The sequence below is a fragment of the Coloeus monedula genome (assembly GCF_965178545.1).
Source record: "Coloeus monedula genome assembly, chromosome: Z".
Classification (NCBI taxonomy): Eukaryota; Metazoa; Chordata; class Aves; order Passeriformes; family Corvidae; genus Coloeus; species Coloeus monedula.
Window position 1 is genome coordinate 68,706,659 of NC_138822.1, and position 26,540 is coordinate 68,733,198.

Sequence of the window (26,540 nt, forward strand, 5' to 3'; positions counted from 1 at the left end):
TTCTATGATTTGTTGAAGTGGGCCATAATTTAGGAAAAAAACCAATGAAACACTTCCCAAACCAGAGTACACAATTACACTGGCTTCTGCATAATCACTAGTTCTTATCATAACATGCTATACGTGCAATTAATTACAAGTTGATTAGGCATAGAGTAGTTCTTTATTCTGTGAAAATTTGCCCTTTAAATACCTATAACAACAATACTTGCATTCAGTGTTAACAATTTCAACACAATACAAGACTTCAGATATGGTTTGCAGTTTTACCACCACTGCTGTAACAATTCAGGATACCTCAGAAAAAAACACCTCACTTCTCTAATTCCCAGACAAACAGATATTTTTCACATCAAAAAGGGCTCTATACACTAAACTTGATTTGAGAGGGAGACAAAAAACAAATTCCCATGTTCTAGCATCTCAGCCAACTGAAGCAATTCAAATTTAGTTCTAAACAGGGATTTTATTGCTAAAAATTGTTGCAGTGTCAAGGACAACTTTTTCTTTAGTTATCTCTAATTTTATGAGGAAAACCACTGAAAATTTGTGTGCTGCTGGACTCAACTTTCATTTTATGTCTTTCTTTAAATTAAGTATAGCATCTTTCTTTAAGTTTAATGGTTTCATAACGCCTTATTTTACCAAAAATAAGATAGCAAAACAAAGAAAAATAGCAATGGAGAGGCAACAAACCAGTGTCCCTTCAAAATTAACAACAAAAAAATAGAGACCTGTGTATAAAATACACAAATGTAGGGGAGTATTAACACCAGATCTATAATTAATGCTTTAAAATTTCTTGACATGGGTGAACCTCTATTCTCATTCAGCTATTAAGTTTGCTTTACATGAAAATGACAGCTTTAGAACGCAAGCATACAAAACAAACATAATGAACATGCATCTTCTTGATGGTTTACATTTGCTTTTTTTTTTTAATAGGTAATATTTCTATTGAAGTTGCTTAGAATATTGTATTAGTCCATTCTGCTCAATATTGCTTTTAAAAAAATGGATTTGATATAAAACTGTCCCTCAAACTCTTCCTCCTTTTTCTTCACAGAGATGCACATCTGTCATCATCCAGAAGACAGGTAGATCGCTTTTCTTATATGCTATAACATCAGAAAGCAAATTTTTAATGTTTTTTTCAGCTTTTTCCATTTTCCTCTCTGAAATAATTGTATTTCCATAAAGATTCTGTGAAATGAACTTCTAAAACTGAAATTACATTTAGAAGACAAAACATGCTTTTAAGATTCTGAATTTTCCCATTAAATTTTACTTACAGCAATAGCAAATCTCTGAATGTTTTCATCTTCACAATCATCAATCACTTCTTGTAATCTGTAGTTGTCATGTGATTCCCCATCAGTCACAATAACCATTACTTTTTGTACTCCTCTTCGTGCACCATGAGCCTCAGTAAAAGCTTCTTCCCTAAAGGGACCATAAAGCATTTTGGAGAAAGGCAATGTCAGCATTTAGCACAGGCATCATATTTGCATAGCTAAACATAAACGAAAAGATTTTATATTAACTAGGAAGCAGGAAATGGAGATTAGTGTTAACCATGAATAAATACAAACATCTCCAACTGGAACTTACATGACAGTTCACAGCCAAAGTTTTACAAGCATTCATTCATTATTCACTCACTTGAGAGCAATAGCAGAAAAAATAAAGCTGGACAGTGAAAAACTTTTCCTCTCTATAAATAAACTGCTGGCACCTTAAAACAGCTTTTGGCGTCTTAAAAAAAGACCAAGCCAACACCCTCTGTTTCCAAAAACCCATGTAGAAAACCCTCACCTATTTCCAGCCTACTGCAGCACTTCAACTGGTCAAAGTATTTACTCAGCTACCAGCACAGCTCTGCACACCTATGTGAATTAACACTGGGTATTGGGGATGAGGCAGATAGATTGCAGGTGAGTGGAGGCAGGCTGGGGCACCCGGTTGAATTCTACAGTTGCAGATGGGCAAACAGGCTCTGAGGTTTTGGGCAGATGTTTACCCAGACTCTGGACCTGACAAGGCAAGACTGATTAGGGCTCTGGAGGAGAAGGAAGGAAGCAGGGCTTCCTCTTTTCAGAAAAGTATCACAGAATTCTAGAACTGGCCACATGAGTGAAAGTTGGAATTTACCACTGAAAATGGCCAACGGGGGATGAATGTGAGAACACAGGAAGCTTTTGCTGACAGTTTCTGTATATACAAGCCTCCAGCATTTTGTGGTACACGGGGGCTTTCTGAACTAGATGTGGTTTCTGAGTACTTGGCAATTCTCAACTGGCTCTGCTTTCATGAACTTGTTTGGACTTCTCAAGCTTCTACTCGTATCTCAGGAAAACGTTAATAGATCAGAATTCAATTGTACACCACATCAACAAAACTTTGGTCAGATAATCAAATTGTTCATCAGAAGGATGTTGCATATTTCACTAAACAGTTGTTTGGAAAGAGTGAAGGCAGTCTTTTGTGGAAAAAAATCTTGCTTTTGTGATGGGGAAAATAAAAACCAGAAAAGAAAAAAGATACCAGGACAACATTGTACAGTTTGCAATTTTTGGAGAGATTTTGCATTTACTGTCTGTTCTATGAAAGTCAGATTTCATTTTTCTCATAAAAGAAGCATTTCTTAATACTGCTCTTGCTACAACAGATTGTTAATCTCCCAGTGATCGAGAAGCTTCAAAGACTTAGGCTTTCTGACAAGTGTGGGCTTAACATTGTAATAATCAACTTCAGAATTACAACAACATTAAAAAATCTATTTTTTTCATTTTTCCTCTGTAAAACTAGATTTTCTTCATCCCTCTACATACACAGTTCCTACCTGCTCTATGTGGACATCAGATATTGTCAGCCCTTTGCTTACACCTACAACCTTGCTCCATATTATCTTTTCCTAATTCCTCTATTCATGAGATGGCTGCATTTCAAGAGTCTCACACACAATTGCTGTAGGTGCTGGATAGAGTCTGCTTATCCACCTTCCTCCTATATGATGTTTGCTTAGCTGAAATGAAGTCAGGTGTTAGCCACTCCATGTTTTTAACACATAAAATCAGAATAACCACCCTGCGTGTGCTTGTTTCCCCCAGGAAACAGGGGGACGTCATCCTGTGTACGTACCTGGCCGTGTCTATTCCCAGGGCTGTCATGGTTTGCGTGCCACCCCGCTGACGTATTCTTGAGGCTGCAGCCATCACATCTTCCGTTGTTGAGTATGTATTCAGGAAAAATTCATGGACTACAGTCTGTCCATACTGTACAATTCCAACCTGAAACACACAGTTCATGCTAAAAATCAACTACACTTATAGAAAATATTCCTGTGTCTCCTGCAGTAACCTATATGTGTTTGAGCAAGACTAGCTAGATGACAGTCTCATGAAACGTTTTGAAGTTTCTAAATTGCTTTTATTAAGAACTGGAATAAAGCCAAAAGCTGTCTCAAGTCCTTGGTCTTCCTGGCTTGAGGCAATCTGGATGGGAGCTCTGCGCTCCTCTAGGCCGAGGCAGACCAGTGTCCCAACCACCAGTCCCAACTCCTCAAAGCTGTTTTCCTTATAAGCATACAAAGTCATGGCTCACTCACAGCTCTCTTCATTCCACTCAAATAAAATATTCCTACATCCAATAGTTTATTTACCCTAAATTGAGCCTAGAAACAGGAAGACCCAATTACTCTTATCTTGATGAAGACAGCAGGGACATCTGTGACATGGATGTTCTCCCAGCAGGAGGTATGTCAAAGTACCACCTGACAAGTATGAGAGGGTAAAGCATGAAGGAAATGGTGGCTTTGGGACTGGGGGAGGGTAACGTAAAGTCTATAGATAACCTTAGCAGGACAAGTCTTTGTGAGGAAGATCAACACATGAGATTGTGCAATAACCACAAAATGCCTGAGGGAACCTGCTGCAAAACCAAGAGCAGAATAAAAAGACGAGCAATATTCTTAAATATTAATTAATTTCTCCCATTCATCCCTGTCAGTTTTAATATTTTGGCAGGTTCCAGACAGCTTTTACTGGGAAGAAGCCACACAATGTTCCATTAGCATATTTCAATTTTACGTTACACATGGCAATTTATAGGTGTTATTTAGGATAATGCAGTATTACGTGGCATTTACGTCTCACTCATCTATTATTAAAAGCACTCTAGCATTAAGGTACTGAAGATCAATAAGACCTCTGGGATGTTTTTACCATCTTATTATTTTGGAAGTGGCTTAGTATGTACTTTAAAAATGCTGTACAGGGTTTTTTTTCAGGTACTTACATAGCCTCTCAGATTCTGCACCATATTTGTTTGCTTGTAGCAGAAGGGTTAGAACTGGATAAATATTTCACAGTAAGCATCAATAACATGATCATTATGAAATGCTAGTTACATATGATTATGGCACTATAATTACAATGGAATATGATAGCAAAATCTATCCCACTGAATTTCCATATCCTTTTGAAAACACAATCAAATCTGGAAGAACTGATGTACATTCAAAGTTAGGACAAGTTCCTGCCATTCAGCTATTTGTCTCTTGGAGGTATGCCCTCTTCCATCTGCAGCAGAGAGAATGCAGAGGCTGCAATGTTCCTGCGAGCAGCAGCCTATTAACCCTGTGCACTGTTTACAGGACCAACCAGAGCACACTCTCTGTGTCATCACTCAGAGCACTCAGGGCACTGAATAAATCACAAGCTGAAGACAAAATTTTTAACCTGTTCCCTCCAAGGCAACTATTTTGTGGCATGCATCTAAAGTGATGTACAGCATTATCTGAATTGGATGCTGTTAGTCTTAAAAACAAGATGAACAAGAGATTTGCATCATGCTTGATTTTTTGGAGGAGTAATGGCTTAAGAATTCCAGGGCCATGCACCAAGTGTAGCCAGACACTATAGTATACGGGGAAGCTTGTTGGTGTGGATTCATGGCTCCTTCTCTCCAGCTTTTAAGGTACCAAGAATGAAATGATCTCCTGACTGCTGCCAGTGTGAAAAGCATCTGCCATTCTTTCATGATTCTACAGACCCATGTTGGTGTTGTCATCTTCCTAAAAAAAGATTATAGGCTGACATTGAGTTATATCATTTCCTGTTTGAAAGGAAACGTCCACGATCACAGCAAGTACACATTTTGGGCATTTCCTTCTCAGGAAGTGAATGGGAAGAACATCTGAGTCTGAAACTGCACTGTGCTGCATAGCTTGTAAATCAGGAAGGAAGGGGGGCATGTGGTTATCTTATGGGATACAATTGTCACGTGGGAACCTTCCTTAGCACTAGCTTTGAAAACATTGATCATCATTTTCTATATATTCCATGGCACCAAAGATGAACCATTCCTCAATAAAAGGTAAGAAAAAGCCTCTGAGAAAATGCTACTAGGCTTCATGCTCCAGTCTCCTACAGGATCACAGAATGAAGTCCACCTTGTAAAATTAGAGTTATATTCTATTAGAGAGCAGTGAAGGTTTGAGCTTTTATAGCCTTTTCATCTTATGCAAAATTGCAAGTGCACATCTACCTGATAAAAATGTGCCTTTATGGCACTTCAGCAAGCCCCTAAGAATGATGCTTACAGGCATCGTATGTTTTGATTTGCTTGTTTAATTTATATCTGGAAAATGCAATAGTACTACACAGTAGTAATTCTGCTCTACTCCAGAGAAACTTTTATTTTTCCCAGCATTACTGACCATAATCTATTGAACATTCTTGTAATTCTTAAGCTTATGTTCCCTTCCCTAGCATTCCATGGCTTTTACATTACACAAGGGAATAATTCTTTAATTGTCCCCAGTTCCTGTGAAAAGTGTTGTACAAGAGAACAGGCAAATGATGGACTGTTCTACTTTGGAACAAAGCAGTTCTCAGGGCTACGATTTATTGTTGTCCCATAAATGAATACAGACCCCTATTTGGAAAGTGCATTCTGGCTTTCCCAACAAATTATTAAGCCAATCAATTTGGCAAAAACTACCAACAACTAAAATAACAAAATGAAAGGAAAACCATTTGGTACATGAAATTATATGTTAGGGTTTTCAGCATTGGGATGTGAGGAGAAATCAGAAATATTTTTGGATGTACTGATACTTAATGTAAAAGAAAAGCAGAGATGCCTTGGGAAGAAGAATTAATGGATAATGCATTTTTTCATAAGGAGATCTTTTTAAAGGTATGTGAACCAAAAAAAAATTAATTCTCCCACTTCAAGATACAAGTTACTTGTAAACTCTTGCAAAGATCTTTCTACATCCTTAATCTTTGTAATACTTTTTAATTACACTTCTGTTCTTCTGAAGACAAAACTAATCATAAGATATGACATGGCATGACTTATTAGTGTGTGATACAGTCCCTTTGGAGACATAATAAGGTACAGGCCAAACATCTATAACTGCCTATGTCATATATTAATGTAAAAATAGAAACTGTTTGAAGATTTTGAAGGCCTTTCCAGCATAACTTTAAAGCCAGAATTGAACTTATTCAAGTATTCTGCTTTCTCTTTTGAGAGAAATCCACAGAATGTTACTCATATGTAAATGATTAAAAAACCTACCCCTACATATTAAAAAGACAATTATCTCCACAACAGTTAAAAAAGAGGCAAAAAAAGACCAAGAGAAATATTTTGATTTTTTGTTTCTACTTCTACTATTTCTTCATAATTCCTCCTACTTTTTCCACTTTTATATCATCACTTCCATCTACTTCTTTTATCCTAAAACTCAAGATATGCAGCTTAATCATCAGTATGGTGTTGTAGATTATCTGGAGAAGGGAAAGAGGGAGGGAAGGAAATACTGGAAAAAAAACCCCATAAACTTTGACTTTCTGCATCTGAAACTTCAGGTTATCATTTTCAAATCTGCCAAACATGGGACACTGAGAAATTTCTCTCCTGACTTGTTGCAAATATAATGACCATTGTTCATGGAAGGGGTAAGTGGGGAAAAAAAAAAAATCTCAAAAGCCTCTAATCAAAACACAGTTTTGAACAAGTCACACCCAATCTGCTAAGGAGTTATTCTGTAATCACTTCATTCCTGTGCAAAACAGTCTTAAGTCCGTGAAAGTCCACTGATTTCTACATGCTCAGTAATAAAAAATTAAAATGGAAAAATCAATTTAAACAGACAGAAAGTAAGTTATTGTTCCTATGCTTCTCTTCTGTGCTCCCAGAAGAGAGGGGATAAATTAGTCTGCTCTGTTGTTTCTCGTCTTCCCCATTGTATAGTCATTTAAACATTTTTTCTGAGAAAGGAGACAGTGTGGGTCGGGGATAGAGTATAAACTCATTATGAACTTCAGATGTGCCGGGGTTCCCAAGCAGGGGGCTCAGAGGAGAGGAGGAGATGAGATATGTTCTGGGGAAGGAGGAAGGTAAGAGGGACTGAGAAAATTCCACCAAGCTTTTGTCATCCATTTCCAGTTTTTCAGCCTCTCTACTCCTTATCACATTCTTATCTCCCTCTCAAATGTTTCTGCTCTGTAGCAACCAGATGCCAAAGCTGACGTTCTCAAGTGAATATGTGTACGTGTGAGAAGAGGGGTAGCCATGCCAAACTGTGGGCACAAGGGATTTTGTAGGTGGAGATGGGAGGCTGCTGGAGTGCAGGCCAGCCAGGGATCTTTTGCGCATGAGCTGAGCCACACAGATGAGGCAGTATTCCAAAACTGAACATAACAGAGGTGTGGCATTGTAAAAATTTAGGAGTTGCTGGGTGAGGAAGAGGAGTGAGGGTGCAGTAGCTTTGGTTGCCCTGCATACCACTCCCATGAAGACCTTTGGACAGAAGGCAGTGATGATTTCCATGCAGCCATTGCCCCATACTGGGAAGTTCAGATTTAAGTATTTTAAGATGGTACATGTTTGAGTAATCATCTGTTTAAGGGAACAGAAGGAATTTTTTCCTTTCTGCTAAATTTCACAAAGTGCTTTTCCTTCTTCCTCACAATATCTAAAGAACAGTGTGTTTAAAATAACAGGATATGATTGTGAAGCTGACAGTTTATAAGTTATTTTATCAGCCAGTGTTCAGTGTAGCCAACAGACGACCTGGCTGGTAACTTGAAAACCCCAATTAATATGGAAAATGATGGGGGTAGTACTCTCTGCAGGCAGAGGTATCCTTCACATCTTCTCACAGTCTCCTTTGTAAAGGTAGGAGCTGAATGTTAGGAGTTAACCTGAAGCAGCAAAACTGCCTGTAGCATATAACTTATTACAGGAGGTCCTGGAAAATCCTTGATCTGGGGAGGTGGAAAATAGAGAAAGGAAAGGAAGAAACAGTTTCTTCTCTTGATGTTAATAAGGCTTTCTGTGTTAATATGTATCCCAGAGTCAGTGTTTCCCCCTTCCCAGAGTTCTCTTAGAACTGATATTTACATAATCTGTTCAGCAGCCTGTGGGACATATGCCAGATCCTCAGGGGGGTAATTGGTTGTAGCTCCATTAATTCTGATGGAACCACTCTGATTTATAGCAGCTGGGAATTTGGCCCTCTCCACTCATTATATAAATGCAGCTTCTGCCATTAATAACATGCAGCTAAACAGCCACTTGTTAATTATGATTTCAGGGTTTAAAAGCTGTGTGCCCAATGTTCCACAGTACTAAGAACACTGCTCCAAAAAGCTTATAATCAAAGGCTGTCCAAACCACGCATGCGTGCTTCCGAAGAGCAGAAATGACCTTTGTGCAATGAAGTACAAAGGAAGACAAGAAGGGGCTGTGGCGAGGAAGGAAGTGGGACAAGACAGCGTTCAAGCAGTCTCACTTAATGCACTTAACTTTTGTCTCTAGGTTAGAAAGTTGGTTTCTCCAGACTGCCTGACTAGTGGGGGGAGGGATAGTCTTCCTGACATTGCTGCTTGATGACTGAGTACTGACTTAGTTGTGGTTTCAGCTATTTTGCTTTAGTAACTGCTGCTGTAAGTTCTTGGAATTGAAGAGGTCCATAGACGACACTATCATATAATTTCCTGTAAATTGTTTTTTCCTCTCAAATTAAAAAAACATAAAACATCTACCATGTTACCTGTGTTTGCTGAGGACCTATATCCATGTTTCTCAGGAGGCTGTTCAGAAAGTCTGTGACACTCTCCCATGGATAAATGCTGTTGGACCCATCAAGGACTATGACGATGTCCAGCTGGGTTTTACACTCTGCAACACAAATTGCCACATAAGAATTGACACTAACAAGGATCAGACTTATCTCACAGCTCCAGCTACTTTTGTAATTTGTAACAAATGTATATCCTTCTTCAGTGGGGCTGAACTGACATGTTTGATGCCAACTACCATTCTTCAACTTTTGCATTGTGTTTCCCATGGCTTGTGTTCCTTTTATCAGGAAGGGGCTTTCTTGGGAGCAGAATTTTAAGAATGGGAGGAGATCACATAACTGGAGTATTTACCAGTGACCCTGTACCTTCTTCAATATCAATCTATTCTCCCACAATTTTTTCAAAGGACCAGGTCTTTAAGATTTGTATGTATATTACTAAGCTGGGTTTGTATTAGGTCTCAATATGCTGTCATTATTTAAAAGGAGTCTTTTGGCCATAAGTTAAAAACATAAGCAACTATTTTTAGCAATTGTGTTTGGATGTTACATAGCACTGTAATGATTGTTTAGACTGAGATAAATTCCAAAAGCAGGAAGAATTTAGGTTATATACGGACAATGAAAACATTTACTTAACTTGGTAATGCTGGTAGCTAAGTTAAGCAGTTCTTTTTTTTGGTATGCCTATGCGTATACATTTGTCTTGTTTGGCACTTTTTATTTTCGGACACACAGGAAAATTCCTGTGGCATGCATACCTTGCACTGACGGAGCAATGGCCTCAACGGTTTCAAAAGTGGAGCTGACATTAGAACAAACTCCAGTTGTGTAATGCAAACGTCCACATTTATAAGCATAAAGTGGTCCACATGCCTTTAAAAAATGAAAAAGGGTGAAATGTTTTTGTTACAATACCCAAGAAAAAAACCAGACTTTTAAAATTAGCAAAAAGTCCTTTCTTACCAGAAACCCTCCTTTTGGGTTAGTCACTAAGGTTGTTCCAAGAGTCATGTTTTCTTTTACTTCCACGACATTAGGAACTGAAGTAGAAGCTATAAATAGATTAAAATGTTAAGTATTTGGGAAAACTTCGAAAACAAAATGTTAAATTATATATCCCCTAGTATAGAGCTTCCAGCTTCTAAAATAAAACCCAGACTGACACTGGCTTCATCAAATATTTTAGCACCCTTCCCCCTCCTTCTTCAATTGCAACAATCAAGAAAAATTTCTGAGACTGGCTTTTATCCCAGAAAATTTGTCTGGGTTGCTGTCTCAAATAGTTTGCTTGAACCGCGAGAAAAGAAAAAAAAGTAAAAATAACAGCACAATGGAAACAAGATACTACTATGCACAGAGTTTTTTTAATTAGGAAAAAAACCCTCATTTTTTACCTTGTCTTGCTACTGACTGAATAGCTTTTTTACTTCTTATTGTTATGTTACATTACTGACATTTAGGTTTTCAAGGAACACAGGCAGATAAAAAATATCACAACAGGTATATTTAGTGAAGTTCATATTAACAGGAACTTCTTTCCAGTCTACATCAGGTATCTTTTGAGCAAGAAAACCATTAATATTTACCTATGTCATATTAAGATGCATCAGCCTACTTACATTTTCATCAAAAGCTTACTGATGGCAAGAGCCTTTACATGAAGGCTCTTGGCTTCAGACAGCTTTGGAAAGAGTAATCGAAATTATGCTCCAAGACCTTTCTGGCTCGATGGCCAGGACTGCCAACCACAGTCAATTAATGTCAGTCATAATAAAGTTTTGATAACACATTCTAAAATTATGAGCATGTTTTCCACAGGACAGTGAGAAGCCTTAAAATAAAATTATTTTTAACGTTACAAATACAACTTCTTTTACATTTAGCTCTGGATGCCCAAGTAAATTTTCACTAGAAAAACATTTCTAATGCATACTTACTAGCTAAAAATCTCCTAAGATGTGACCTCTATTATTCCTCCATGTGACACAGCTTTATTGCCTTGCATACCTGGTAAGTTCAGTTTTGTGCAGGGTGACGGGCTGTCCCTTCCTACAGGGCATTTGTAGACATCGCCTGTTCTTTTCTCAGGTTGGCCAACTAGTGGTGAACCAATAAGTACCCTGCAAATGAAATAAGTTACCTGATATGTCTTCTTTCTAACAAGGCACAAAAGTCAGCAAATAAAACTTATAGAGAGAGCACAGGTGCAGCAAGCTCCACACGAGCAGTACAGGATGGGCAAAAAGAAAAGTATCTACTATTCCAGTTCAGATGCAAGATAAATAATAACGACACGGAAAGGAAATGTGCCTATATACCCAGTTATGGAATAGAATAACATTTTAAAAAATTCCAGTGGGAAATAAAAGCAATATAGGTGGGTAGATGACAAGTATTAGAAGTAATACAGAAGGAAAGATATGCTTTATTTAGTATGTCCTTGATCTTTACAAGATCTTAGATGAAAACCTATTTTCAATGCTCAGAGACCAAATGCCAAATGAGAGGCTCACAAGCACTCAGAGGAAGAATTTAGTTTTAAATAATGTGGAGCAGCACTGTAAAAGACATGTTCTTCCCTCTAATTAATATAAAAGAATATAAAAAATATAAATATAAAAGAAATATAAAAGAAATTTCCGACTTTTGAAATGGAGAGAAGCTGAGTGTGCCTGATATCTGCCAGGAGGAGATCAATGGTCATCAGGTTCGTGCCCCTGTGCTGTTACTTTCTCAGAAAGAAAGAGCTCCATGAAGCGTGGTACATGGTCTGAAAGGCTATTTTGTCTTTTTGCACAAGGGAATCCCAGAATTTTAGGGCATCCCAGTTTTATTGAGAAACAGCTGCAGTCAGGATCAGAGACCATCTGTTGCTGGAAAGCTATATCTGTGCCATACAGGTAGCATTTTAGCAGCAGAAAAATCCTCTCAAGGCTGTTTTGTATATTTTTAATTATCAGCTTACAGATTTTCTGCTTTAAATACTGATATGCTGAAAGCTTGAAATTTATAGGATCTCTGGAGTTCAATTTCAGAGACGTTCAGATCTAGCATACTAGTTTATATATTGCTGTCTGGCCACTGGTAGAGCCACCATTTCCAGCTCATATTATTGTTTGCTTTTGAAAGGTTTCAGGACAGTTTACAAAAATACAGCTTACTTTGCAAAATCCCAGCTTTTAGAATGGATTCCATTTCCTGAAGGTCTAAATAAGCTCAAAGAAGGTCATTATTCTTATTCTCTCATGACCCTCATACAAATGTGTATTTAAACATCCTGCAATTGCAGCAATCAAGAACTAGCACTTTCAAAAGCAGGCTCTGTAATTCCACTTCTCTGTGCATGGTGTTGCAGTAGTGGTCACTCTCAGAATTTGGCAGACCCAGCGCTTGCAGTGGGGATTGCTCAGGCACTGCAGAACAGTTTGGCCTGGCTGCCACACAGCCTCCTCCTGCCTGTCACTCCTGCATGGCTGCAGGAGTCCCTGGGGTTACCAAGAATCATCAAAAAAGCTCTGGGAAAACCAGAGCTATCTGCAAAGAAAGGTGGAGATCTCATTCTCAAACCTTTTACCATGCAATTGTTATTTCAGTCCTCCAGACCAGCCATTAGCCTCTGGGGTTTGTTTTAACAAGGGAAAAGCAGAGGCAGGTGTTTATCAAATGACCAACAAGCAATGACATGAGCAAGCATGCCAAAATACAACCTCTACTTAGAACAACAGGAAAGAAAAGAGAGGTTAAGATAAAGGCTCCAAGTCCCAAATGTAAATATATTACCAGTTGCAAGACATATTTAGTCCTCCAAAAGGGAAGGCAGAGGGAGTACTGTACTAATTAATATTTTGACAGGTAAATCTTCCAAACAACTGAATGAAAAAATTCAGTTCAGAAAACATCTGACAGAAAACTTTAGAAAAAAACCACATAATACAGATTATTTAGGTAAAACAGGGATAATTTCTTTGTGAATACATTAACAGAAGGAAAAGATAAAGATTTCATTTGGTCAATGGAAAAAACAGAACTCAGGCAAAACACAGTCCTTTCTCAGCTCCATAAATGAGGGAATTTACCCATTTTGTGGAGTCATTTGTGTATATGAGGAGATAATTGTAGGTACATATGTGGACCTTTCTCTCTCCCAGTCTTTCCAGATTTCCTCAGGACTGTGCATAATTTTAAGAAATATGCCTGACAGAATCTGACCCTAACTTGAAAATAAAAGTACAGCACTTGAGTCACTGAATACCTGGTAATTTAGAGTGTTCATTTAAAAAAAGAAAAAGAGCTTACCATTTCCCTTCCTCATTTTCATACTGTTGTACTGTGTACCCGAACATGTCTTCCAGAGGCCCATTGAAGGTCAGTGCATTTTTCACATCAACGTTGGAAGTGCGAACAAGGTGAAAGAGAACTTTAAAAAAATATAGTATTTAAAAAAAAATTAGTATGTAGCAGTAGAAATAAACTCAAACACCTCTAAGAAATCAAAGCTCAATTATGACTTAATGGAAGGTACAAGACATGTTGAAAGTGGCATTTGGGGCTTACATACCACAACTTGCAAGAGATTTAAAACATACTTCCTCACACATAGGTACAGAACTAAATTCAGAGTTGTTAGCAACTGGACTTCTGTATCCAAAACATATTTTTCAAACTACATCACTCATTTGAAAATCACAATTCAAATGACAGTAAGTAAAACATTAACTTTTTAGCTATTAATTTAGTTTCTTTTAGTTATGCTTTTTAGCTCCATTCATTTCTAATGCAAGAATTCAAAACAAAATGTTCTTTCACTCATTCAAGGAAGTAGTTCTTAAGGTTACTTAAATTGAGAATTAACTAATTTTTAACACTTTGCAGAAAAAACACATAGGAAAAGAAGGAGGAAAAGCTTTCAGATGTATTTAATTTTAACTTATATTAGAGAAAAAAAAGTATATAGTTTTCTCTTAATTCCTGTAAACCATTTATTTTGGGAAAATAATAAAATAAATATTCTACACAACCACATGCTGATCTCCATAGTACCTACATGTGATTATTTGCAGAACTCTGATACTTGTGCATTTAGGAAAAGTTGCTATACAATGGTGATTTTGGATTATGAAGAGATGAATCGGGAGAGCAAATGCTTGTTATTAATGATTTCCCACACCCTAAAGTTCAGTGATCATCGTCAAGGAAGACACTGCAGAAGTTTGGCTGTACAGCAAGTTTCAGAAAAATTTGATACATGGGGTAAAAATTCAGCTTGAAATGATACCTATAACCAACTGCAAGGCTCATTAAGAAGTAAAAACCACTATTTCTATATAAAAATAAGGCTATTTATTTTTTCTTAATTTACTATTTCTTATAGTGATCTCTTCCATCTTTGTCCTGTAAGTCAGTTTCAAAAGTAACCACTGAGTCTGCTGCTGCAGAGGTGTATATTTAATTCGCAAGAGTCAAAAATTAGGTGAATTTGTAGAACATTGAGACTGCTTAAAAAAACAAATATACACAAGTTTCATTTAATTTTAAAGAAGCATTTAATGATCATTTGCTGACATTTATTAGTCACACAAAAATACCCAAATATTCAATACTTGCTGCAAGTCAAAACATCTAAATAATGTTCAGTTACTAAACCACATCTGTGTTATTCACCATTGAGTTGACAAAATTCTCATGGAAAGCTTGTTACTATAATTAGGCTCCCAAGTGGTCAATGCTAATCTGTCTCTCTCAGCATCTTATTTCCTGCTTAAAGCAGTAAAATTATCACAGAAGACCATTTGTCATTCAGTAGGTATTTCCAGTTTCACTGGACAGCAAAAAAAAGGAAAAGTTTAATTTGTGTTATTTTAGTTTTTCTTCCTTCAGTCAGAGTCAGGAAATATAAAGAAGTGAAAAAAACCAAAACAGAGATTAGTTCTTCAGAAAATATTCATTGCAAGTGATAAGAGAAAACTAATTGTTGACAGCCTGATGGGAAATAATCTGTTGGAAAATAATTTTGTCTTCCTTAAACATTTATATTTAAAGAAATTCTGCTATGCCTGTTCATGTGCAATAGGTGTTTTCCTCCCCTACTCTCAGTCATTCTAGTATAATTAAAATGAACAAGCCCAATTTTTGGGAATTCAGTCAAGTTATCACCAGTTCAAATCTTCTTTTGTTACATTCAGAGTAAAAACAACAGCTATTATTACTTTTCAAACCACATAAGGGATTGCAACTGTGTCATTTAGACTCAACAGTCGATCTGCTAGACAATGAAACAGTACTAATGAGTCACCTGCTAAAGTTACTAAGTTCATTAATTACCTCAAGAAGAAAGGTAGAAGCAAAATCTACCCATGTCAACTTCTCTCTTAATGATCTCCAGCAGTCTGTTCACTTTAGCCTCTGAACAGAACATCCTTCTAGAGGTCTTTAGAGGCATGCTCTTCCCCTTTCTCACCTTATGATGATGCTCAACACATATCATGATATGAAATACTAAAGGCCACAAATTCCTGCCCATTTGCTTTCTCCTAAAGCAGCTGAACGTTACACGTGCACTCTGTGCTCTGTTCACCTCATCATGATATCCTCCACTCCACAGATCATTTTATCATCTGCTGATAGGAGTTCCATCACAGTGACGTAGTATTGAAAACTATTGATTTTTACTCCGTAGTCATTACAGGAAATGGTCTTGAAGCTTCCTGAATTGGTTATGTAACATTCTCAAATCTCATAATTTTAATGCATGCGTTTCCAATCCTCATAGTTACAACGGCTGAAAATACGAAATGCTAAAACAAGCAAACTAGAAGAGGAATAAAAAATGCCAGCTATTTGCTATCAACCACCCAAATCCTCATGCTCCTGAGTGAGGTCAAATAAGAATCAACAATAACAGTGCTTTCTTCTAAAAAAATAAAGCTCAAGGAACCAAAACAAGCTAGATAGGCCAGACTGATCAGAAATAAAAATGAGGCGGAGACTTCACACAGCAGAACAGACCTGCAGACCTTGTTGGTAAAGAATGTTTTGGAGGCTAAATGTGACATGCTCAATGGGCATCTGAATAACTCAATGGAAAACAAAACCACCGCAGTTTACAACCCACACAGAATGCACATCTGGCTCAGGAAATCCCCTTAGCTCGAGATACTTGGAAACTGGAAGAGGGAACACTACTTATGCTTGCTTGGTTACTTTTTGTCTGTAGCTATCAGCTTACGTGTACTTCTTCAGATGTGATTCTGGAAAAAACACCATCTTGATTTGATCCAGTATGGCTGTCCTTTTGCTCTCTTCTCTTCCCCTTCTATCTTAGCCAGAATTCAGATACTTTGAAGTTTGACTTCATACACAAACTGTGTGGCATATTTTAATATGTAAATGTACTGCATGCCCTTCTCTGTCTTCCATGTGCTTTGAAACATCATGAGCATAATGTTTTTGCATTAAAGTAAGGGTCGTGATAAGCAGTGTAAAATTAACTTACAAATAATTAATGTATTTAAAGGTAGCTTGCTGCTTTTTCCACAGATCCCGTAAAAAGAAATCTGACAAGCCAAAAAGATGTTCAAATCTTCAGATGGTAAATGGAAACATGGAGTTTATGGTGACCTACATTACACATTTAGCTAACAATTATCTACTGATTTATGGCAACTTGGCTTTAATGCTTTATTTCATTTTTTAGTACAGAGAACACTGTACACAGGAGCTAATGATTCAGAATATTTAAAAATATTACTGGTTGTGACTGTGAAAATGGTATTGATAATAATAATATCTAGCCTGAACTCTTTCAAACTTCCAGTTTCTGTTTAAGACAGCATGCATTCTCTACTGTTTCTAGCTAACTTGTGTATGAATTAAGAAGAGTATTGGCAGAAGCAGTGGAAAAAGGAGAGCTACAGGGAAGTCGGAGAGGATTCTCTTCAGAGTTATGGGTATTAAGGAGAAAAAACATTTTTTCATAAGGTACATAGTATTTGACTTAGTCACACATAATGTAGGTAAATTAAGTTTGTGAACATGTTCTGTTAACAGAATGACTGCAGACAAATCAAAATTGACTGACACAGTTCAGAAATGCAGAATATAAATGTTTCTCAAAGGTTAAAACTGAAGTTGTAGTTTTAACTTCATGTTCTACAAGAAATGAGACGCTGCAGAAAACCTGGGACAATGTCCCTCTCACTACTGATTTACACCGAGCAGAACATGAGCTGATGCATGTGCCATTCTTTGCTTAGAACAGCCTGTACCTATACATGAAAGGTTAACACTCAGTCGCCAAGACGACAACACAAATATTATTTCTATTACAAACCTAGAGTAGTAGCTCATACTTGTCCAGTAGCCACTAATAAATTTTTTTCTGTTTTATTTAATGAGTTCTTTTAACTAGACATTTGTGTGTCTGGATGGTTATTCTGCCTCCAAACAATGCAAAACTAGATTTTTCTGGGACTTGTCCACAAGCATATTGCCTGCCTGGCCACTCTAACCTTACAAATGCAGAATCAGCACCCTTATTTTCCTAAAGGCAGATATAAACATAACCCAAACTGTAGAACAAAGCTTAACACCTGGTTCTTTACTGATGAAAAATAGATCACCACAAAACACCCACAATAAATGACATCACAAAGACCAACTTAGACAAGAGAAGAGAATAAATTGAGTGAGGATATTTTAACTGGGTATGGTCTGTGGCAAATAACAATTCCATCCTCTATAAATAGAGGTTATCCTGAGAAATACAAATGTTTTCTTTCATAAACAGGAAAGGACAAATTTACACTTAGCATTGGACAAGGCTAACACATCGGCTGTGCACTACTTCTCCCTGCCAGTATGTGGTCAAAAAGTTATTTTTGTTTCATTACTGCTACAGCACTTCAGATGTTTTTATCAATTCATCTGCATTTTGCAGGAGACTGAAATAAAGCAGGTCTAGGTACATCAAGGAGCACACCAAAACAAGTAGAAATATTTTGCATAAGTATGCACAACCTAAAAACACTGGGAAATTAAAAGAAAAAAAAAAAGCTGAAAAAATCAGACTGCCTCCATCCTGGAATATAGAGGGAATGCGGAAATCAAAGATGAAGATTAAAATAAGATTCAAATGCTTTATGGAGTTCTCATATATTTAGACATCTTGGAAATTAAAAGAAAAATTGCCTCAATGTCCAGAATATATTGTACAGTATATATTGCAGTCTATGGTGTTGTAAAGGTATTTTAAAAATCTGCAAACAACACAGGTGTGCAATACAGAAACAGGGAACTCTGCACGGGATCATATGTACTGAAAGCTAAGTGATATTAGGAAAGATGTGCTAATTTTAAGACAGTAACTGACTGCCTTCAAAAGTATTTTACATCGACACAGCAAAAACTACCTGTCTTGTCATCTTAGAAAACCTATGAAACTAATCAGCATAAAAGGATGCAAGCAGGGTGCTGGTAAATGTGACTCAGCGAGGAGAGCATTGCTGTGGCCTATCACAAAAGCTTATTTTCAAAATGGTGGCAAATAGTATCATGCTCTGCAGTTTGAAAACTCTTTCACTTGAGGAAATAAATAGCACTGTGTGCTGGCACCTGCAAGCCTGAGCTGCAGCTCTCAGCTAGCTGGAATCAAGCCAGCTGCAGAGAACAAACTGTGTCGTTCAGTACATGCAGCACTGAGCCTCAGGAAATAAAACCTCCTCAAAGCTGGATCTTTTAGCTGCACCAACACAACACCATGGACTTGGGTCAGAGCTGGACTGCATCTGGCTGGTAGCATGGAAGACTAAACGAGCATCTACTTGCAAAGACATACCTAGGGAAATGCTATTTTTGAAATAATGGCTCATACATGTGAAAGTGGATTATTTGCTGGACCAGCAAATCTACACATTTTATTTTTGCTTCATTTGTGATAATGTCACTGCAGGATTACACAGCCTCTTCCTATGAAAAAGAGATTTAGCCACTGACATGCCAAGTGGAAGAAAATACGACAGCATTGTACAATTGCTGTCTGTGAGTTCAGGGGCCACAATGCTCTGGCCTTACTGCGGAAGGCCAAGGAGGCTGAGCAGAAGTTCTTGTTGCATTCAGTTCTGCCTGGCTAAATACCAACATATTTCAAATAAAGCTATATATATAAAAAAAACCAACTTCAGAAACTTTTTCAGTAGTGCTTAAATCAAGCCTTTTGTTTTTCTGGGCTACAAAAGAACTTTTGTATCGTTTTGCCTCCAGCGTTTTTTCTTTAATCCTTAACCTTTGAAGAGCAAAGACTGACTTTCTGGAAAGAGACTGAATAATTATTTAACCACTTCTTATTAAAAGTAGATAAATACCCCAAAAGACCAAGAAATATATATTTGAAAGTAATTCCAGATTCAGTAGCCACATGCTTTTCAAAACCAATTAAATGCTTTGTACAACCCATTAAATAAAGCTCTCTTTACTGGTTTTGTACTAAATATTTTGTGCTGGAAAATAGCTTTATAATGCAGTGTCAAGCCTGAAAATATACTGAATCAACGCTTTGTAATGTGGTCCCAAATGAATAACACGATGCAGCAGGCAAAACTTTCGGAAATATAATGGCAGAGACCAAGAATAGGTCCCCCACTCAATTAGCAGTCATCAGAATGAAACTATTTTGTTCAAAATTTGGAAAGTGGTCCTCTCATCATCACAATCCTTAGCACTCTGCAGTTTCTCATGTAAGAAAGAAAAAAGCCCTAGAAATATGCAGTCACATACAAAAAACTTCACGAGGTCTGCTACTTGATTTGTGCAGATGTACAAAGTCTTAGCAAATTTAGCAGCTTGATGAAAGTGAAACAACTATAAAATATTTCATCTTATGTCCAGTGATTTCCAGACCATGTTTTAGATGTAGTTCTTCCATCAACCCTTCACACAAGTCCCTACAATCTTTGTGTTGCCCTCAGTGTCCATCCTCCTTTGCTATCAAGACCACTTCCTTATGAACACTCCAGTGAACTTTCATTTTCTACCATACAGCTTTATATGTAAGCCCCGTATTTCAGGCAGAAACCATAGTTAAAATGAGCAGATTTTTACTTTCTTAAATAAAACCCATCAGTAAGAGTCAAGTAGGACATTTCATTTGGTTTTTGACAAGCTTTCCACTTGTTCAGTTATGATGAATCCCAGTTCTTGCTGTCCTGCAAGCTTTCCATTGTGTAGTGAAACCAGCACGGTAGGTCAAGTACACCTTATGCTTCAGGAAACACAAGATACAAAGTGCCAAAGTCACTTCTTCCATGGCAATTTTTCATTTGACTTCACACTGTTAACTAGAACATTTTTCCACACAAGTATACTTTATGTATTACAGGTTAATTTTGTTGCTCTTAGCCTAAAAAAACCCCATCTAAGTTGATCCAATATGAACCTTACTCAGTCTTTTAAACAAGTATGATGGTAATTGATTTTCAAGAGTGAATTATTTTTCTTATCATGTGAAATAATTACTGAATATTTCTAAGTATTTGTTTCATGTTTCCTACAAAATTAAATCTTGTAACACTTGCTTAATGGGAGGAAGCAAACCTAATCTTTTTTTCTATTCTTAGGCAAATATCTGCCATACCTTTCCTATCTTATCAAATCACGTATGTCACTTTGAACAATCGTTCCTCTAATGTACTGCCTATGATTCAATCCAAAGATATAGCTGGTGTGTGCAACAGGTAGCACAAATGATTGAGAAGGTCAACCCACTTCTATCTGGTTAAAAAAATGATATGACCATCCTTACATAATGACAGTTTATTATGGAAAGCAATTGGTTATCGTAAATGTATGTTTCAATCAGAGATGTATTTTAAATATAGAGTCTAAAATGCAGAGTTTACTTCAGAGTGGAACCTCATGGTAAAAACACATGCAAGGCTGTAGAATTTTGTCAGAAATAACAGAGATGTTAAATGTAATATGTGTTCAACAGTAAGTGTAATTTGCGGTTCAACTGAGGTTTATTTTGAGAAGATACAAACTGATGACTTTTGTCATTATGCAACATGGCCTACATCTTTCACAATTTTAGTATGCTAATACAGGGACTAAGGAAAAAGAAAGTCCTGAATACTCACGACACTGGTGAATTCTTTGATTTGAGGAAATTACTGCTTGTCAGGGCTCAAATGTGAATTGCAAATGACACTGTCTGCGTATTTTTCAGTTTCTTTTGAATCCATGCTTTGTACTTATTTCTTTCCTTAGCAACTTGCAAGCTATCTTTGACAAAAAAATCTGTCAAAACTCAGAAAAAATTGCTAAACACTGCAGGCAAATTAATGCACTTTTGAGGGTAGATATATTGCCACTGTGCTGTTATTTACATGTAAAAAAATCTAAATAGATTTTCAGACAATATGAACCTTTGCACCAGAAAAGGCCCCCAAACAAATCACTCTGATAAGCCTACACTTCACCAGTCTACTCCATCAAATTTAAAACCAGCTGTCTATAAAATGCCCCAGGACAGAAATTCCTTTCAAACATTGTGGGAAATGTGATAATCTGAGAACTGACGTAAAAAATAAAGCCTAACTGAAAACTCATGCTACCATCTCCCTGCCAGGATGGCAAGAGTGCTCCTTTCTCTCCTGGAGAAGGGACCTCTCGTGGTTACTCCTTGAGGAATTGAATGACTCCCTGCAGCAGCACATTCTCAGTAAGTGATTAATAGCATGCTAAACTCTGACATCTTACCTAAGTGATACAAAGGATTGACTGTGCACATACAATCCTCTAGACATAAACATTGACTAAGTCTAGAACCAGAAGAGGACCTAGCTGCACCTAGATTGATTACTCTCTGAGAGGAGTTTAGAAAGCAAGGGAGTCCTTTCTGAACCTGATGACACAACAGAAGGGTCTCCCTGACAGCTCTGCCCTCTACGCTGTCAATAGTCATGCACTTTGTCATCAAATCTTGTTAAACTACCATCACATTTACCACTGAATTTTGTCAACTTACTGTTTTATGTCAATAATATCTATAGGTGTATCACATATACGAGTGAAGTACATCACTCCATTTGTGACATGGATGAAGGACAATTATTTTTTTTTTGCCTAGCTGGCTTGGTTCCTTTACTCTTTCATTTCCTCCTGCAGTTTTTTTCAGAGACAGGTAATTTTTCTCAAAGTCTTAAGGCTAATACAACTTTTTCAATTTCTTTACTTCACAATGACTACAAACTCCTGTCTTTCATCCCCTTGGGCTGAGCATAATCATTGGCTTGCTCTCAACCAAATCACTCAAGGCTCCAGTAACTGAAGAAATCCTTCAAAAGGGAGTGAAAATATCCTGATATGACCCACTCACACCCAGCTAGCTAGAGCACCACAGAACTTAAATCTAAGCCAGTATTTACATAGTATGACAAAAACATAGATTGTCTCTATAAAATGCATCAATATCAATTCAGCTGTGATCCAACTTCTTTTAGAGTGCAATGGAAGGGAAAAGATGGAAGTTTACAAATATCTAGTTTTTCCTTTGGTCTTATACAATTTTGCTATGCAGAAATTTGGGGGTGAAAAAAACCCAAAAGCAAGCAGAAAGCTTGACCAAACAAAAATGACAGAGACAAGTGGGGCATAGACACACTTCAGAATAAAATCCCAGAAACATGTATTAAAAGAAAAAATCAACTTGCAAACTATAGTCCAGATGTTTAGGGACAACTTACCTATTATTTCTCATAATAAAGCACCTATGATATCTTTCACTGTAACACAACATAAAATTCATTTTTACCTGAACATGTTCTAGTACAGTAAGAGGAAACCACTATGTTTCTGCAGCTTCTCATGTCATGGCTACATTGAGTTCTGTTTCCCTGTTTACAATATGTATTCCCATAATATGGCAGAGAACTGAAAACTCAAACTTTGAAGTGCTTCTTTGCACTAAGACTTAGTTTACTCTTCAGACAAACTTGTTATATAAAGCTAACAGGTTCCAGAAAAAAATGTAAATCAGAAGAATATTCACAAAACTGAACTCCATTTAAACAACACAGAGAAATACTACAACAGTCTAACACAGAAAACACTTTTACTAATGTTAAGCATACTAGTAAAGTTTAAACCATTTAAAAAAAATTTCAGTAATTGTATGTGCAGCTTTCTGAGAGCAGAACTGGAGAGTAAGGGATAAAACAGACTGCTGCCAAAGGCAAAATGCTAGACATGGAGCTTGGACTGAAAATAGGAACCACCATCCAAATAATTCCCTTTTGCTATTGCATATGTTAATTCTTTGCAATGCATCAAATGTATTGTCAATAATATTCAATTTTTTTTAAAATTTTTTCTCCTATTGGTAACCAGAAAATTACTACAGTGAGAATATAGTTGATAAGAGATTGCTACAGGCAATAATGGAAAAGAAGTCACGTATTTGTTGAAATGCTGGAATTTCACCATGAATGGTCCCCAGATGTTAGCACTCTCACACAAGGTCAGATGGAAATGCCTCTTCATCTCCAACTGCATAGAACTGAAATGCCTGCCGGGAAAACCAGCCTGTCCTGCAAGAGCATGAGGGAGCAGGCATTGCCTGTTTGCACAGATCAGGTCTTACCTGCTCACAGCAAAATCCTGAGCCTGTCTCAAGCATGCGCCAGCACGGGTAATCACAGTAGCGACTCTCTATTAAGACATACAGAGCTGTCCTGGTTTGAAATTTATGACTGTACACTGCTAAAAGAGAAGATAATCCTCAGCCAGTCTGTTTCCTTACTCTTCTCTACCTATGAATTAACTATGATAAGAAATCTTTTCTTGCACTGGACAATTTAAAGAGCATGGCTCTGTGATAACATAAAGTTTACACTTCTGAGAAATCCAAGCAGATAAGAACGTGGGACTTCAAATTACCACAGTGATCATTAAATCCAATCTTCTGTGGATTTAACCATAAAAATAACTGCCTAATCTAGCAAGGGCTACAAAAAACCACACACACATCATGAAAGACACTGCACCCTAAGAAAAAAAGGTTTATTAATTTGGCCAAAGAAACACCTGCTATTGCACTAGTCAATTCATAAGACTGCTGCAAAAGGTAGTTTGCAGCTTAGCTCATTTTATGGTCTAAGACAATCACAAGGACTTTCACAAGCTTGATATGTCATATGATAGTAGCTCATCTCCAGTCTACCTGTGAGGTGAGCATAATTTAGAGGAAACAGATAAAACTGAACTTTCCGTAAATGGATTCCGGTAGCAGTAAACCAAGAATTGGCATACAGTGTTCATCTGAGATCACGAGAAAAAAAGACAAAATCAAAATGCCAGCTTTCCATCAGTATCACTCAGCTGAAATAAAAGACGCACCTCTAGCAAGAAACTTATTCCTTGAAATAATTATGTGATATGTTTGTGACATGTTTGAAATAGGATATGGTTGAGATTGGTGACTATTTCATTGTCATTTCACAGTGCAGTTGGAATATAAAGCAATTTTAAAAATTGCAGTAAAAATTTACGGACTTTAAATCTTCTTCTTTTATGTGGTATATTTTTTTAGTCAAGATACTTTTTTTTAAGCAAAAAGTTAATAAAATTCTCCAAAAGCCACTTTATCATGAATTACCAATTCTGATTGGCAACTTACTGAAAACTTTAGCATATTATGCATCACCAATCATATCTACTAATTTTTAAAGACTCTGGCACTCAAGTATCAGTAAGAGCATTAACATCTCTTTTGTTGTAACGTTGCTGCAGGGACTTTTCTGGTAAACTAGTTGAAAGTACTGCAAAATTAATCCTAGGTCTTTTTACTGCAAATGTTCTTTTTTATTGGTCAATAAACAATTCAGGGAAATTTGGAACCAGCCATGAAGGCATTATAAAAGGAAGGTTTGTTTCCCCCCCAAAAATTAGAACTGGATTCTAGAGGTAGAAAAACATCCTGTTTTTTAGATGCAGTTTAAGATAGAGTTTTCAACATGAATTACTGGCACTAATAACTTTCATTTCCCACCCACAGCACTGAAGTACACCCATGATTTTAAAGATATCTATCTGGACCAGGCCTATTCTGAAAGTCTCCTTATGACACCAGGAGTTCCATAAAGAATCTGTTACTCTTTCTTTCAAACATCTGCATCACCCTCACACAAGTACCATAGAAGTTTAAAAGTGAGGAAATTGTCCAATCTAAACTGAAGTTTGCAAAACTAAGGGCAGTTTTGGGGTCATTTAAGAGTGACTCAGTCTTCTAAAGTGAAGAGGAGCTGCAAGTGTTAAAAAAAGGACCTCTTAAAAAGGTACAAACGAACCTTGTGCCACCAGCTTATATCCCACAACACTCCTCTTGCAAATATGTGCTACCTTACCACAGATTTAACATCAGTCAATTGCAAGTAGCACCTCAACTACAGTTATAGCAGCAAAGATTGGCAGATAACTTCCAGCTTTTCCTTCCTGCCCAGCTATGAGGCAGCACAACAGTACTGATGCTGAGCTCTTTTTACTCATCTTTGGTCTACAGCTCTTTGGATATCACAGTTGTCTTTGTATGGAACAGACTTTTCCAAGCTGTGCTGATAGATACAGAGGACCAACTCACAGCTGCTCACTTCAGAATTACTGGAGAAAATATGCTTTCTAAAGGAAACACATTTAATGATCAGTGACTTCAGTGTAATGCCTGTTTACAAATAAAACACTCAAAAATTATTTTTTAATAACCTTTAGAGCTGCTGGAGGACATCTATCTAGCAGAGATGGAAAATACTCATTAAACCCTTATCAGATACCTAATCTAAGCATTTTTGCATCATTAGCTCAGACAGCTAACCCCTGTCTGACAGGAGGTCAATGCTGTGGTGCAATCTGGTGTGATTGTCGAGATGTGGTGTGAACATATGTGCTAAGAATTGAACAGATATAAACAGGGCAACACAATGCTCCGCTGAAATAGAAAGAGCAAGTGCTCTGCTTCTGTTCCAAGCATGGGTACACGACTGCTAAACTGATTGCTATCTGTTGCTGGCAACTACATCACATTTTTCAGGGTAAACAAATTCCATATAAAAGTGACCTTTTGCTCTGATTTTTTCTGACTGGAAGGCTGTTCCAATTTCTAATTTTTTCAGTAGTAGGAACTTTCTGCTCTCTAACATACATTTCTTGCCAGTTCTTATGTCAAAATAAAAGTGCTTTAAGTAGGGAACAAAGCAGTTTTGAAAATGTTCTAGAAATAAGCAAAAAGCTCAAATTCAAATTACTATTGCCTAAAGCCCTAAGCATTTTTTCAGTGACAATTTCCATACTCTTTCAAAAAAAAAAAAAATAGTCAATTATAAATTTGTATAATCTATTTAGACAAGTATTCAAAATTAGGAAAGGCTGGACGCACAGTTGTCAGCACTATCAA

The 26,540-nt window shown here is 37.0% G+C and overlaps 1 protein-coding gene across 1 annotated transcript in view; it reads right to left on the reverse strand.

The window, feature by feature from the left end:
• The window catches only part of ITGA1 (integrin subunit alpha 1), a 74,084-nt gene that overhangs the window by 31,915 nt on the left and 15,629 nt on the right, over window positions 1-26,540 (reverse strand). Inside the window, exons 2-8 of the mRNA XM_082301255.1 lie at window positions 13,400-13,520; window positions 11,111-11,223; window positions 10,067-10,155; window positions 9,862-9,976; window positions 9,071-9,198; window positions 3,142-3,290; window positions 1,293-1,443 (exon numbers count right to left, since the gene is read on the reverse strand). Coding sequence (XP_082157381.1) covers window positions 1,293-1,443; window positions 3,142-3,290; window positions 9,071-9,198; window positions 9,862-9,976; window positions 10,067-10,155; window positions 11,111-11,223; window positions 13,400-13,520 — 866 coding nt within the window. The remainder of the gene's footprint in view (window positions 1-1,292; window positions 1,444-3,141; window positions 3,291-9,070; window positions 9,199-9,861; window positions 9,977-10,066; window positions 10,156-11,110; window positions 11,224-13,399; window positions 13,521-26,540) is intronic.